General features: G+C 45.3%; 1 protein-coding gene across 1 annotated transcript in view; it reads right to left on the bottom strand.

Moving 5' to 3' along the window:
- Positions 1-14478, bottom strand: part of PCNT (pericentrin) — a gene marked incomplete at its 5' end in the record, with an annotated part of 103236 nt that overhangs the window by 27661 nt on the left and 61097 nt on the right. Inside the window, 8 exons of the mRNA XM_084264961.1 lie at positions 739-893; positions 1334-1439; positions 2181-2708; positions 4850-5944; positions 6667-6837; positions 7412-7564; positions 9246-9416; positions 11890-12120. Of these exons, the coding sequence (XP_084121087.1) occupies positions 739-893; positions 1334-1439; positions 2181-2708; positions 4850-5944; positions 6667-6837; positions 7412-7564; positions 9246-9416; positions 11890-12120 (2610 nt within the window). The remainder of the gene's footprint in view (positions 1-738; positions 894-1333; positions 1440-2180; positions 2709-4849; positions 5945-6666; positions 6838-7411; positions 7565-9245; positions 9417-11889; positions 12121-14478) is intronic.

Below are 14478 nucleotides of genomic sequence, written 5' to 3'. Positions count from 1 at the left end.
ATGGCTGACACGCAGGACATTGTGCTGCCATCCAGAGACCTGGACAGGCTGGAGAGCTGGGCAGGGAGAAACCAGATGAAATTCAACAAAAGCAAGTGTAATCTCTTGCACCTGGGAAGGAATAACTGCTGGAATCAGCACAGGCTGGGGGTAACCTGCTGGAGAGGAGCTCTGTGGAGAGGAGCTAGGGGTCATCCTGAGAGAGCTGGCTTCTCACAGGTAGATCCAGGAACACACTTTCTTAATCTTGCCTTACTGACTCAGTCAGCAACCACTGCTCAGGCTTCTTTGTATTCTTCACAGTCCTCAAACTGACTCTCAATGATCCCTCCAGACCTTGCTACGGTGTTGCCACAACTCTCCATCTCAGAATGACAAGAACAGGCCAGGGAGCATGATGCCAAGCTAGCCACACATCTTTATGAAAGAGCTTTCTGTAAGGCTCCAAGACAAACCCACAGGTCAGATCAATCAGGCCTCGTACCAGCATGTTCTGGAACAGCACCAGTGCTTTCATTTTAATTCTAGCAAGTACAAGCAAGGCAAGTGTCAGTAAAACTGTCATGTGAGAGGGGCAAAAATGACTCAAGAAGCATAATCACCTTGAAGTTTAAACCATCACAGAACAGTCTACAGTGTAGCAGATAACTCTACCTCTAACAGGTAAAGGGCACTCTAGTTTCATTTGTGCTGTTTCAGCTTTAATTTGCTGATATGCTTCTATTAACCATACATCACCTTGAGCTGTGGTGAAAGTATTTCCTTTCCCCTCAGGGAATCCATGATATCTGGAAACATTCCACAGTACTGCAGATAAGCTGTGAAACTGGGATACAGGGGGTCTGAAGTTTGCAGCTCCTGCTCCAGTTTAGCTGCCAAATCCAAGCTGGTACCTGAAAAGAGACAGCCCCCCCACCCCAAGTATTACAGAGATGGAGAGAGCCTGAAACCAGCATAACCACTTGCAAAATAACCATGATTTCTTCTGTGGGTATGAACACAGGGTCAGCTGAAGCTAGTTGGCCAAGATCTTAATGAACTTCAACAAGTAACAAGGCTGGACAGCTGTCTGTAGCACCACAGCAAGCATTGTAGGTATGTCAGGACTTGCTAATCCCCCATATCTCCCTTTTGGTACATAAAGATGAAAAGGATAATTCCACAAGCATAAACATACAAGTCTTTCTAAACAAAGAACCACCTGAGAAAGGCACAGCTTTCATATAGAAGAACTTCAGGAAATGAAAATGAGAGAAAAAGAGGAAGTGTTGTAATATTTTTCTGCTGAAGTTAACAAAAGGTGGAAGGATTCTACCAAGAAAGCTCAACTTACTGCTGGCACATCCATCGCTCATCACATCCATGGCAGATGCTCTTGATCTTACATCATCTTGTAAATCAGAAGGGGTTAAAGTTAGATTATCAGCTTCTCCCATCTGCTTGGAAAGAATTTTTAAGGTTAATTTAGCTTTCTGAATCAAGCTGTAGAGTTTTCTGCATTTATGACAATTGTGTTACAAGGACAGGTTTTAGCAAATGCCTGTGCAATCACACAGCATTGACATGGCAAATACTGTGCTGAACACAGCACTCCTGCCCTTGGGAAGCCACTCCAGCACCCTTTTTTTTTTTTTCTTTTCCCCTTCCAACAGCCTTAAGAATCACAGACTGGTCTGGGTTGGAAGGGACCCCCAAGGATCACAGAGCTCCAACCCCACTGCCACAGGCAGGGCCACCAACCTCCAGACCTGGAGATACAGAACATTACTGGACCTACCTACAACAAAGGCATGTAACAGTAGGGCAAGGGGTAATGGTTTTAAACTAGAAAAGGGGAGATTTAGGTTGGGTATTAGGAGAAAGTTCCTCAATATGAGGGTGGTGAGACACTGGCACAGGCTGCCCAAAGAGGTGGGGGAGGCCCCATCCCTGGAGACATTCAAGGTCAGGCTTGATGGGGCTCTGAGCAACCCTTTCCAGTTAAAGGTGTCCCTGCTCAGTGCAGGGTTAGGACTGGGTGGCCTTTGAAGGTCCAGCCTAACACATTCCATGATTTACATACCCCTCCCAGTGTTTAAGTTTCTACTACTTGGAGCCAACAGCCCAACAATGATCTGAGGGGGACAGAGCTGAGCAGTCTTGTTTAATTAGAATTCAATTGGACATGAAGTATTACTTACCAAAATCTTCTTCTCCATGTCTTGGTCATCGTCAACAGAGTAGGTGCTTTCAGAGAAAGCTGGAGACTTTCTACCTGCTCTCACTGCCACTTCCTCACTGCCACATGCACCCAGCTTGGAATATCCCAGCAGCACAGAGCTATCTTCTTGCACAGACGACCCAGTGTGCCTCATTCCAAAATCTGTGCTTCCCACTTCCGAAAAGGGCGTCAGGTGAAGCTCTGGTTGATGTTCCACGCTCATATCTTGCTTCCTGACAATCTCAGGCGAGCCCCAGGAAGCCATACCTGTAAGGAAGCTCTGGAAGTCTGTTGAAACTTCTGTGCCTACGTTCAAGTTGTGTTTTGGTGACTCAGGAGCTGGATGAGCTTCCAACGTTTCCTGGCAATGCTTTCTCAAGCCTTGCTCCTCTTTGTAGTTGTTGATCACGGCCAATTCCTGGGTCAAGATGTTTCCTTCTGATGGCTTAATCTGAGGTTTTAGGTTTATATTGGAACTTGTCGAGTCAAACGTAACTTCAGCGTTTTCCTACAATGAAATAGCACGTGTTAGTTTTGTATGGAATTAGAATATGAAAAGGTTCATGTAGAATTTAAGAGTAATAGCTATTAAAATATCATATCTATATATCGGTATCTTACCTATAGATGTGATAATATATATCTATAAACTATATCTTACCTATAGACATGATAAATATAATCTATATCTTATCTATATAGATATGATGTATCTTTAAGATACATGATCTCTAGTATGTATATAAATACATATAAATACATGTATGTACTAGTATGCATGTATACACATACACATGGATGAGACATGTGTCCATGTATCTACGTCATGTGTACATATATACATGCCTATGCATACACATGTATGCATGACATGTACACAGCATACATATATACATAAAACATGTCATATCTATATATATAAATAATTGTTATTTATATGCCAACTAGCCAGGGTTTTTAACAAGTGTATCATCAATTGGAGGAAAAAACCCTTAAATGTGGACAATAAGCAAACCCCTTTCTGCAGGGGTGGCTTTTGTATCAGCCAGGAAAGAACAGGGAGGCCTTGGAGCTGTGTGGATGATCTTCCTACTTCCAAATAAATACAAAACCTGTTGCTTTCCAAACTGGACAAACCTCTTAATCTGTCCTAATGCTGAATTCCTGACCCAGGGCACCAGGAAAAGATGGTTCAGAAGTCTGCAGACAGTTTCTCCTGCATTAAAACTGTCAGCCACCTACATCTGGTCCCCTCAGTTCCAGAAGGGGACAGAACTCCTCTAAAGAGCCCAGCACAGGGCCACCAACGTGATGGAGTGGAACATCTTCCTCATGAGGACAGGCTGAGGGAGCTGGGCCTCTCTAGCCTGGAGAAGAGGGAACTGAGGGGTGACATTAATATTTTGCAGTGATGGCAGCAACAGGAAAAGGGTCAATGGGTGCAAGCTGGAGCAGAAGTAGTTCTATGTGGATATAAAGGAGGAGCTTTGTCACTGTGAGGGTGTCTGAGCCCTGGGACAGGCTGCCCAGAGAGGCTGTGGAGTCTCCTTCTCTGGAGACATCCAAACCCCACCTGGATGCGTTCCCAGGTGATTTAGTCTGGGTGGTCCTGCTCTGGCAGGGGGATTGGACTAGATGAGCTTTCAAGGTCCCTTCCAACCCCTCACCTTCTGTGATTGTGACCTTGGCTGACCCAGGTGCCCACCCAGCTGCTTGCACACTCTCTCTCCCTCCCCCTCCACTCCATCCTCAACAAATCAGGCAAGAAAATAAGATGGAAAGGACCTTGTGAATGGAGTTAAAGACAGGGATATCACCTACCAACTACTCTCATGGGTAAAACAGACTTGACTTGGGGAAAATGTACTTAATTAAGAATCAGATGGCAAGAAACAAGACAAACACTGAAAAAGTCCCCCTTGCCTTTTCTCCCCGGGCTCAATTTCCCTCAATCATTCCAAACTCCTCTCCTTCCTCCCCTGCAGTGTGGGTGTCAGCTCCAGCACAGGCTCTCCCATCACCTGTTTCTCACACCATTTTCCCCTCACTCCTCACTGCCTGCTTTGCCCTTTCTTAAACTTGTTTTTGCAGGGGTGCCATGCCCGTGAGACAAGCTCAGTCATGTCCCACAGTGGAACCAGCTGTGCTTAGCATGGAGCAGCCCCAGCCTTTCCTCAGAGCAGAGCTCTCCCTTCCTCCCCTACTGCCAACACCTTGCCATCTGCACCCAATACACACCTTCAGATCCATGCCTTAAGTCACATCCAGCTCAGAAAACCTGACTGGATTAGGATTCCATGCATCTCACCCTGTCCTGAGGTCCTTCCCGGCACCCACCTGTAGCCACTGATGGAAAAACTACACAGAGACAGACAGACCCTTCAACTGACACTGTTTTTATGTAGTGACATTAACAGAATCACAAGGTTGGAAAAGACCTTTAAGATCATCAAGTTCAACCACTCCCATCCTAAGCTAAACCAGATCCCTAAGTACCTCATCTACCCTTTTTTTAAACACATCCAGGGAAGGTGACTCAATCACCTCCCTGACATTCATCTCCTTACAGCACCAAAAAGAATAAACTATAGGGCTTTACATGGCTCAAAATTAAACCCAAACAATGCTATTAAAATACAAATCACATACCAGTTGATCAGGAGGGGAAGCCAGTGCTTCCAATCCTTCAAATTCCTCCATTCCTTGAAGGGCTTTGCTTTTCCTTTCGCTGTGGTAGAACAGCTTGACAATGTTACTCTCCTCATGATCACGTTGCTCCCTTGGCTTGTACAACTCTAGTTGAGAAATGAGTTTGTCTCTTTCCAACCGTAAGGCTTCCAGCTCTTTCACAGATGCCTCCACTTGATCTTTCAGTTCCGCAGCGGTACCTTGCAGGTCACTGATTTCTCTCTGATAAGCTACTTCTTTCTGATTCAGTGCTTGCACCTGGAAATCAAGTCTAGAAACTTCTAGCTGAAGACTGTAAACATCCTGAGCCTGACTAGCACCTCTCTTTTCTAACTGAGTTTGAAGTTCTGCTGCTTTTTCTGTTAAATACTGCAACTTACTTGTAGCAGCTTCTCTTTGATCTGCCATTTCCTTCATCTGCAGATCTTTCTCTAGGATCTTTGCTTCCCTTTCCCTCACAGTATCTTCAAGTTCTTGAACACGAGAAGCTTTCATCTTTGCTTCAACCTCTCTCTGAGAAACATCTGTTTGGCAAAGGCTGTACTCCTCCTGAAGCGCATCATACTTTATGCGCAGAGAGATCAGCTGGGCAAGATGTTCCTCTGAGGACTCTTGTAACTTTTGGCATTTTTTGTCCAAAATTTCCACTTCCATTTTGAACCGCAGTTCCTTCTCTTCCAGCTGCTGCTGCAGGGAGTCTCTAGCATTTACAACACGCTCTAGTTCCTCCTCAAGTTCTCTCACTTTGGAGACTAGGAATGCATTACTTCTGGTTGGATCAGCATCACCCTGACAATCTACCAGTCCCTTCTTCAGCTCACTCTGAAGGTTCTCCACTGGCTTTCCCAGTGCAAACTGGTATAGATTATCTTGGCTGTCACTAACTTCATGACATACCGGTCCTAGTTGTGACAGCTCTTTTTGAAGTTTCTCAATTACTCCATGGAGTTGCTCTACTTCATCGTCTTTGTCCCTGCGCAGCCTTTCCTGGTCTCCACGAAGGTGCTCAACAAGTGATCTGAGTTCTTCCATTTCAGGGTCTTGGTCTTCCACAACCTGAGCAAAAGGATAAGGTTTGAATATTACTGACGTAGGCAGAATTACTATTCATAGAATGGCATGGGCTGGAAGGGACCCCAAGGATCACAGAGCTCCAACTCCCTGCCACAGGCAGGGCCACCAACCTCCAGGCCTGGAGCTACACAAGGTTGCCCAGGGCCCCATCCAACCTCGCCTTGAACACCTCCAGGGACAGGGCACCCACACCCTCTCTGGGCAGCCTGTTCCAGCCCCTCACCACTCTCTCTGGAAAGAACTTCCCCCTAATACCTAATTTAAACCTTCCTTCCTTCAGCTTCACACCATCCCCCTTGTCCTGCCAGTCTCTGCTCTTTAACAAACTGATTCCCCTCCTGTTTCTCTGCTCCCTTCATGGACTGGGAGGCTGCAATGATGTCCCCCTGCAGCCTTCTCTTCTCCAGGCTGAACAAGCCCAGCTCCCTCAGCCTCTCTTCGTAGGGGAGGTGCTCCAGCCGTCTAATCATCTTCGTGGCGTCATCTATCGCCCATAGAGCATAAGTTACATACTCCTCCTGAATCAGGCAGGCATTACACATCACACATTCAACACCAGGAAGAACTGCCTGCTTCAGCTGGTAGCACTCAGAATACTCTCTACTTTCCCAAGAGAATTATCAAACAGATTCCGTTTACAGTAAGATTCTTTACACGCTGCTTCTCTCAGAATCAAGCAATTAACATATAGGAAGTACTCTTACTTTATTCTCCAGAGCATGCCGCAGCTCTTGCTGGAGCCTCTTCACCTGCTCATTCAAGTGATCAATTTCTTGATTTTTTTCTTGAAGTAGTGCTTGTGGGAACGACAGAGCTGAGGAATCACCAAGCCCCAGGTCCTGATTGTGCTTCACATGAAGCTTTGTTAGATCCTCCTGACCAGACAAAACACCAGTGTCATTACAAAGGACTTATATTCTCTCCCAACCTAATGGCAGAACCAGACTAAGGGCTTTATTTCAACATTCTCCTCATTAGGACATTAAGGAACTCTAGAACACAACAACAGCTATTGTGCTTAGACTTCTACCACTGGATTAGACTGCCACAACATTTCTCAGCTTACAAGAGATGGACACTCCAGTTCCTGGATGGACAACCAACCAGTCTCCTAACTTGTAACATCTGCTATGGCTCTAGAGGTCAGGTATACACACAACACTGAACAAAACCACCCTAGTTCATATAACCCCAACTAGAAAAAAAAGAAGCTTTTTATGTAAATCAAATGGGCATAGAATAGAACACCTTCAGCATGAATTTAGATAGACTGGGGCTTTTTGCTCCACCATAACCAGCATTAGCCTCCTAACAGTAATGCAATATTCCCTTTACAAGAGAAACAAGCTAAGTATCTGTTTCTAACATCATGAGATGAAGACCACAACGCTCAAGCAAGGAGATCTCTCAAGTTTTAGCTGGTGCACATGAAAGCTAAGGAAAACCTACCTTCAAGTGCGCATTCTCTAACTGAAGCTGGCTGATGCTGGAAGTGCTAAGGTTTGTTTGTGTCTTTAGCTGCAAGTTCAGCTGCAGTATCTCCTCATTTTTACTGATCAAATTCTGTTTATATTGTTCCAGTTGCTCCAACAAGCTTGCAATCTAAAAAAGGAAAGCGTGTGGTTGTTTCAATTAGCTCCTCTTATTTAAGCAGGAAAGAGAAAGCTCCATTCACTGCCTTATTTACAGCAAATCCCATGATTTCAAGTCTCTCTAATCAGTTTGCAACAATACCATGCTTGAGGTGTAAAAAGAGCGTAAGGAGCTAGTGTTCCAGCTCCTCAGCTGCAAAACCAAAGTACCACTAAGGTGGTTTGCCCTTTTCTTTAAAAATAAAAAAGATATTTAATGACTCCTCCAAGATATTTCAGCTTATGCTCTAAATGATCAAACCTTAACATAACAGGAGACACATTAACATTTGATGTCTCATGTGATCACAAGCAGTTAACATAATGACTGTTTTCCTCCTCCCAGTAATCAAAAAAGCTTTTGAGCACAGATTCCTTCCATCTGTAAGAGGCAGTAAACACACATCTCTGCTTGTGGCTGGTGGGAAGCTGGAGAGCTATTTGAAAATGCCATGAGCTTGCCACCCACAAGTTTCACCCAAATTAACCTAAATAAATTGGGGGTTTACCCTAATGGGTAGCAAGGTATAAGGGCTCCAAGAACGAAAAATGTTTAGGAGCTCCTGAAGTCAGACTTTGTAAGAACCACGGAAATTCCATCTGTAAGTTGTTAGGTTTTATTATCTTGCTGCTCTTGAAACAACGGTGCACAGTTACCTGCAGGATCACCTACACTTTCCTTCTCTGCACTTCCTGACCTGGACTCATGACTGTATACTGCAGAGGTTATAATTATATAACATGAAATAAACCTGCACCAGAGGGTGTGTGTACCTGTGCATGTAAAGCCAACCCAAGTTCTGAGTAACCTCAGCAATTACACCATGTTTCAGCTCAGCCTGGCACAGGGACTCATCACTAACACCCACTGGCTCACAGGCCCCAGGAGGTCAGATGATGCCATTGGGAGGAACTTACTGTCCTTTCTTTTCTTAAAGGAATTATCACTGACCCTCTAAGTCAAACAAAAAAATATCCACCTTTCTCTCCACTTCGACTTTGGAAGAAAAAAAAAATCAGAACATGGACCTGTTGGAGCAGCTCCAGAGGAGGCCACAAGGATGCTCAGAGGGCTGGAGCTACTCTTCTACAAAGACAGGCTGGCAGAGCTGGGCTGGTTCAGCCTGGAGAAGAGAAGGCTCAGGGAGATCTCCAAGCCCCTTCCAATCCCTGAAGGGCCCCACAGGAAAGCAGGGCAGTACTGTTTGTCAGGGCAGGGAGTGATGGGATGAGGGGCGATGGGTTAAACTAGAGCAGGGCAGGTTCAGATGAGACGTGGGGAAGAAGCTCTTCCCTCTGAGGGTGGTGGGTCACTGGCACAGGTTGCCCAGAGAGGTGGGGGAGGCCCCATCCCTGGAGACACCCAAGGTCAAGGTGGATGAAGCTCTGAGTGACCTGCTCCAGTTAAAGGTGTCCCTGCTCACTGCTCGGACTGGGTGACCCTTCAAGGTCTCTGTCAACCCAACGCACCCTATGAGTCAATGACTCAATGATTCTAACACCAAAGCTGGGAGAATACTGGGTAAGAAGGTACATTTATAGTACATCAATCACTGGATTTTGGAATAGCTTAAATTCAGAACTGGGAATGCACAAAATCTCTCTACAATTAAGTGATTCAGAAATGCCCAGGCTTCACCCAAAGTCCTTACCTCTCTCTCTTTCACCTGAAGTGCTTCCTGCTCTGCCTGCAACTGCTCCTTCAGTATCGGGGCAGAACTGCCATCCGCTGGGACTCTGTGCCTTGCTTCATCCAGTTTAGACTGCAGGGCAGAGATCTGGAGCAGGTTATTGTACTGTTGCTGTTGCAGCGCCTCTTTATCCTGCAAAAGATTTTAAAATGTTAGGATTAATTGTTGGCAATGAGCATGCACACTTCCCCAGAGCAGACCTGCCAAAACACTTCTTCAGCCCTAGCAAACCCCAGCAGGAGAAGTACCTGAACTCCACAGCCTACAAACAAACAGAAATACAAACTGACTGGATGGTTTAAACTCACTGAAGTTTTCACCCCATTAATTTTTTCTAATACAAGCATAATAACTTCTGAAAACTTTCCATTTAGTGAGACATTATACATGGCATTTCCTACTTTTAATAACCTGAACATTTTATTCTTGTAGTTGTTTCCACATTTATTGTGACACTGTGTATTTGCCAAGCTAGACTGAAGATGTAGAGATTTTTGTGTCGATGACAAGCTTACTAAAACCCCATCACATTCTGTCAGAACGGAAAGCGCCAGCATTACCTGAGACCTGGACAGGCTGGAGAGCTGGGCAGGGAAAAACCAGATGAGGTTTAATAAAAGCAAGTGTAGAGTCTTGCACCTGGGAAGGAATGACTGCTGGAATCAGTACAGGCTGGGGGTGACCTGCTGGAGAGAAGCTCTGCGGAGAAGGACCTGGGGGTCTTGGTGGGTGACAGGTTGGCCATGAGCCAGCAGTGTCCCCTGGGGGCTGAGAGAGCCAATGGGATTCTGGGGGGCATCAAGAGGAATGTCACTAGCAGGTCACTGGAGGGGATCCTCCCCCTCTACTCTGCCCTGGTCAGGCCCCACCTGGAGTATTGTGTCCAGTTCTGGGCTCCCTGGGATAAAAAAAGACAGGGATCTCCTGGAGAGAGTCCAGAGGAGGCTACGGAGATGGTTAAGGGCCTGGAGCATCTCCCCTGTGAGGAAAGGCTGAGTGAGCTGGGGCTGTTCAGCCTGGAGAAAAGAAGCCTGAGAGGGGATCTGATCAATGTTTATCAATATCTGAAGGGTGGGACACAGGCGGAAATGGCCAGTCCTCTGGCCATTTTCAGTGTCTGTGGGGACAGGACAAGAGGCAATGGCCTCAAGTTAGAGCACAGGAAGTTCCACACCAACATGGGGAAGAACTTCTTCCCAGTGAGGGTGAGGGAGCCCTGTGACAGGCTGCCCAGGGGGGTGTGGAGTCTCCTTCTCTGGAGATATTCCAGACCCATATGGACGCTGACCTGTGCGACGTGTCCTAGGGAGCTGCTTTGGCAGGGGGTTGAACCCAATGGGCTCTGGGGGTCCCTTCCAACCCCTTGGGTTCTGTGAGACTGATTCCATCTCTGCCAGATCTGTTGTCTGTCCAGCTACTACAGCTTTATTTATTTGAAAACCTTCTCCTTTGCAGGAGCTGGGTTAGTCCCAGGAAGAAAGCTTCACTTGGGAATTCATCCAAACAGCAACCACACATATCTGCATTTAATATAGTAGAGGAAAGCTGGACAAGAAACCCAAGGTAGGTAGCACCCACCTCCAGTGTTCAACACTTCCTCTGCCCACAGCTCCCCACACATACCTCTAACAGAAAGCTTATTTCAGATTCCTTATATGATTTGCCAAAAAAAAAAAAATTAGAATTATTTGAATTTACCATCTTCTCTCTTTGATTAGAGAACTACAACCCAGAGTAGATAGAGAGCATCTTCTGCTCTCTAGAGCAGAAAAAAGTGCCAATTTAAAAAAACAAATTTTTAAAAATAAAATTGAAAATTATTTTTAATTAAATTTTTTAAAGGAGAAAGTTAATGCTGTACCACAGTATCAAAGCAGCATGCCCAACAACAGGGATTCAGAACAGTCATCTACACCTTCACATCCACACTGAACAGGCAGCTGATTTCCAGCTGTGAGCTGGATACTTGTGCTACATGGAATGCAACTTTAACTCTGCTGTGGTTCAACCTGCAGTAGCACTACATATTTCAGCCTGTGGCAGAGATGCAAAGGCACACAGTGAAAAAGATAGTCAGTTACTGAAATCCCATTACACTCAGTAATGCTGCCTTCTCAGCAACTTCCAGAGAAGCAAAAGAGCAGCTCTGATCCACGTGAACATGACAACCCTCCAAAAGCAGTCACAGTATAAGGAAACCCAAAATTTATTTAAAACCTGGCTGTGTTACCTGTCGTGAACCCAAGCCTAACTCATCACTAGAATCATAGAATAGCATGGGTTGGAAGAAACCCTAAGAATCATAGAGTGCCATCACCCTGCTACAGGCAGGGCCACCAACCTCCAGGCCTCAATCTACACAAGGTTGTAGCTCCACTCCATCCTCCTTGTCCTGCCAGTCCCTGCCCTATTAACAAGCTGATCCCCCTCCTGTTTCTCTGCTCCCTTCAGGGACTGGAAGGCTGCAGTGAGGTCCCACCACAGCCTTCTCTTCTCCAGGCTGAACAGGGATGCCAGGGGTAGTCTCAATCACTCCTGTAACACAATTGCTGATGACACCGGCTGTGTAACCCAACTCCCATTTACAGAAGTATTTAAGAATTACTTGTTTTAATTCAGTTTCCACTTTCTTCATTTTTTGGAGCTGCTGTTCCAAGGAGTGTATGGTCTTGGAGACTTCGGTACCGTGGTGGTGTTCTAGTTCTCGTATCTGCGCCAACAGTTTTTCTATCTCCTGATCACGAGTTGCAATTTCTTGGTCTTTTTGCTCCTTTTCTAGTAACAGCTTATTGTAATCATCCATCTTCTCTTTTATTTCTGTTTGCAAAGATTCTACCTACACAGAAATCACATTATATAGATATTCAGGCAATATAACAGACTTCCAGTAGGAAGCAAGAGCAATTTCATGGCAAAGCAGGTGGAGCTTTACTAGGGACTCAGCTATGCTAAAATACCAGATGGAAGTAAAATCTGATGTGGACAGAAAGGATGAAAAAGTAACTTTTTGAAATCCTGTTTTCCAAATGCAGCAGCCCTTAATTTGATTAATGTCTCTTAATACTTCTAGATGAAGGCATCCTCTCCAAGCCCCGTGGACATCAAAAGGAGCCTTGTGGTAAAGGGGTGTGTGTGTTGGGTGTTTTTTTCTTTAAGATAAAAAACCCCAATATCACATGAATTATTACTAGTAGTATTAGATTACTAGTAGTATTCTGTACCCTCAGAACCTTCTTAGATCACTTCAAGAAATTCCAGTTTAAATGAAGAGGCCAAGAATTGAAAGATAAATATGCAACGTAACCTACTTGGTGCCTGCAAACCAGAGACACTCATGATACTCAACATAGAACAGGTCCCTTTTTTCCAAAAATCACTTAAAGGAGAAGGTAACAATTTTGCATTTGGGCTCTGAGATCCAATCAATGCACAGAGCTGCAGGAAAACAGTCACTCGTTCATCCCTGTAATTGATGAGAAGGCAAGGCCAGGAGCTTTGGTAGGTAACAGTCAGGAGAGAACCAAGTGAGAGGCAGAATATGTCAGAAGTCATTAAGTACATTAAGAGTAAGCTCAGATAGGAAAGAAATAGGAAGCCTTCTAAAGGAGAAATAACTTGGTCAAAAGCAGTGAGCAAGGAAGAGGAGATTTTACAAAAGAAAAGCTTTCTTCATTAGTGAATGTCTGAATTTATGCAGATTCCTCTTCAGTACTATAAAAACTCCTTGCATTAATATAGGACTTTATGTCTTCAAAGTATTGCACAGATACTGAAGCAGAAAAACACCCTCTAGCAAAATACAGAAGAGTTAATTTAACTTTAAACAGCATAGTGTGTCACAGACTAGTGAAGAATACCAAAAGTGATTAACATATATCTATGTTTCCTTAATTATGCAGATATCTTGTTCTCACCAGCCACTAATCAACTGTTAAGTATAACCCAGGCCTTACAGTACAGCTTTTTGCTACAGAAAAAATCTTGTTAAAGTCTAGCACTTTCTAATCCTCTAAGGGTTCTGGCCTCAGAACCCCAGAAACATGAGACTTTACACCTGAGAAGTTGGGTTTTTAACACTGGGTTAACATCTTGTAGCTAAGAAACCCCTTTCAGGAGCTTGAAGCACACTGAGGTGGCAGCTCCCAGCACCACCCAGTGCTCTTAGAATCACAGACTGGTCTGGGTTGGAAGGGACCCTAAGGATCACAGAGCTCCAACCCCCCTGCCACAGGCAGGGACACCAACCTCCAGGCCTGGAGCTACACAAGGTTGCCCAGGCCAACCTGGCCTTGAACACCCCCACGGACAGGGCATTCACCCCCTCTCTGGGCAGCCTGTTCCAGCCCCTCACCACTCTCTCTGGAAAAATCTTCCCCCTAATATCTAATCTAAACCTTCCTTCAACTTTAATCCATCCCCCTTGTCCTGCCATTATCTACCCTTTTAAAAAGCCGATTCCCCTCCTGTTTCTCTGCTCCCTTCAGGGACTGGAAGGCTTCAATGAGGTCCCCCCGCAGCCTTCTCTTCTCCAGGCTGAACAAGCCCAACTCCCTCAGCCTCTCTCCATAGAGGAGGTGCTCCAGCCCTCTGATCACCTTCGTGGCTCCTCTGAACCCTCTCCAACAGTTTTACTGTTCACAAAGTTCTCTTTTCACAAAGTAATCCCATTCACACATTCTAGGAGCCTAGAGAGCAGCAGAGAACAGAGAACAGAGAAGAATAATGATCTCTCTTAACTCCTACACACAGGAGTTAGAAGGTCACTCAAACCAATTAAGCAGTTACCAACAGGGCCGTCTAAACCCCGAGATTCAGATCCCACAGCTTGGGTGCGTATCTCACCCTACCCACAAACAGTGAGGCAGTTACCCCCCTCGTCTGCCTTTCTCCAGTGACACTTCAATTCTTTCTCTAGGAGGTTGCAGAGTTACAGCAGCCAGTCTTCACTCCTTTCAGACATTCCCCTTGACTAGGCCCCACACACACCAGCAACCAACCGTCACCCACCAAACATCTCAGATACAACACAAGTCTTGATGTGCTCTGAATAACCTGACATGTGTCATTTAGGATTCTGTAGGCCTGAGACTGCCTTGGGCTGTGTTGTCTGGGTATAAACAGATCTGAAGGCCGCGTGGCCTTCAAAACAAGAAGAAAAAAGTCTTTGCCATGCTTTTCCTGATTCTGTAAATGG

The sequence above is a fragment of the Gallinula chloropus genome, assembly GCF_964237585.1.
Source record: "Gallinula chloropus genome assembly, chromosome: 5".
Classification (NCBI taxonomy): Eukaryota; Metazoa; Chordata; class Aves; order Gruiformes; family Rallidae; genus Gallinula; species Gallinula chloropus.
Note: the sequence above shows the minus strand (reverse complement) of the source record. Positions and strands in the feature narration are given on the sequence as shown.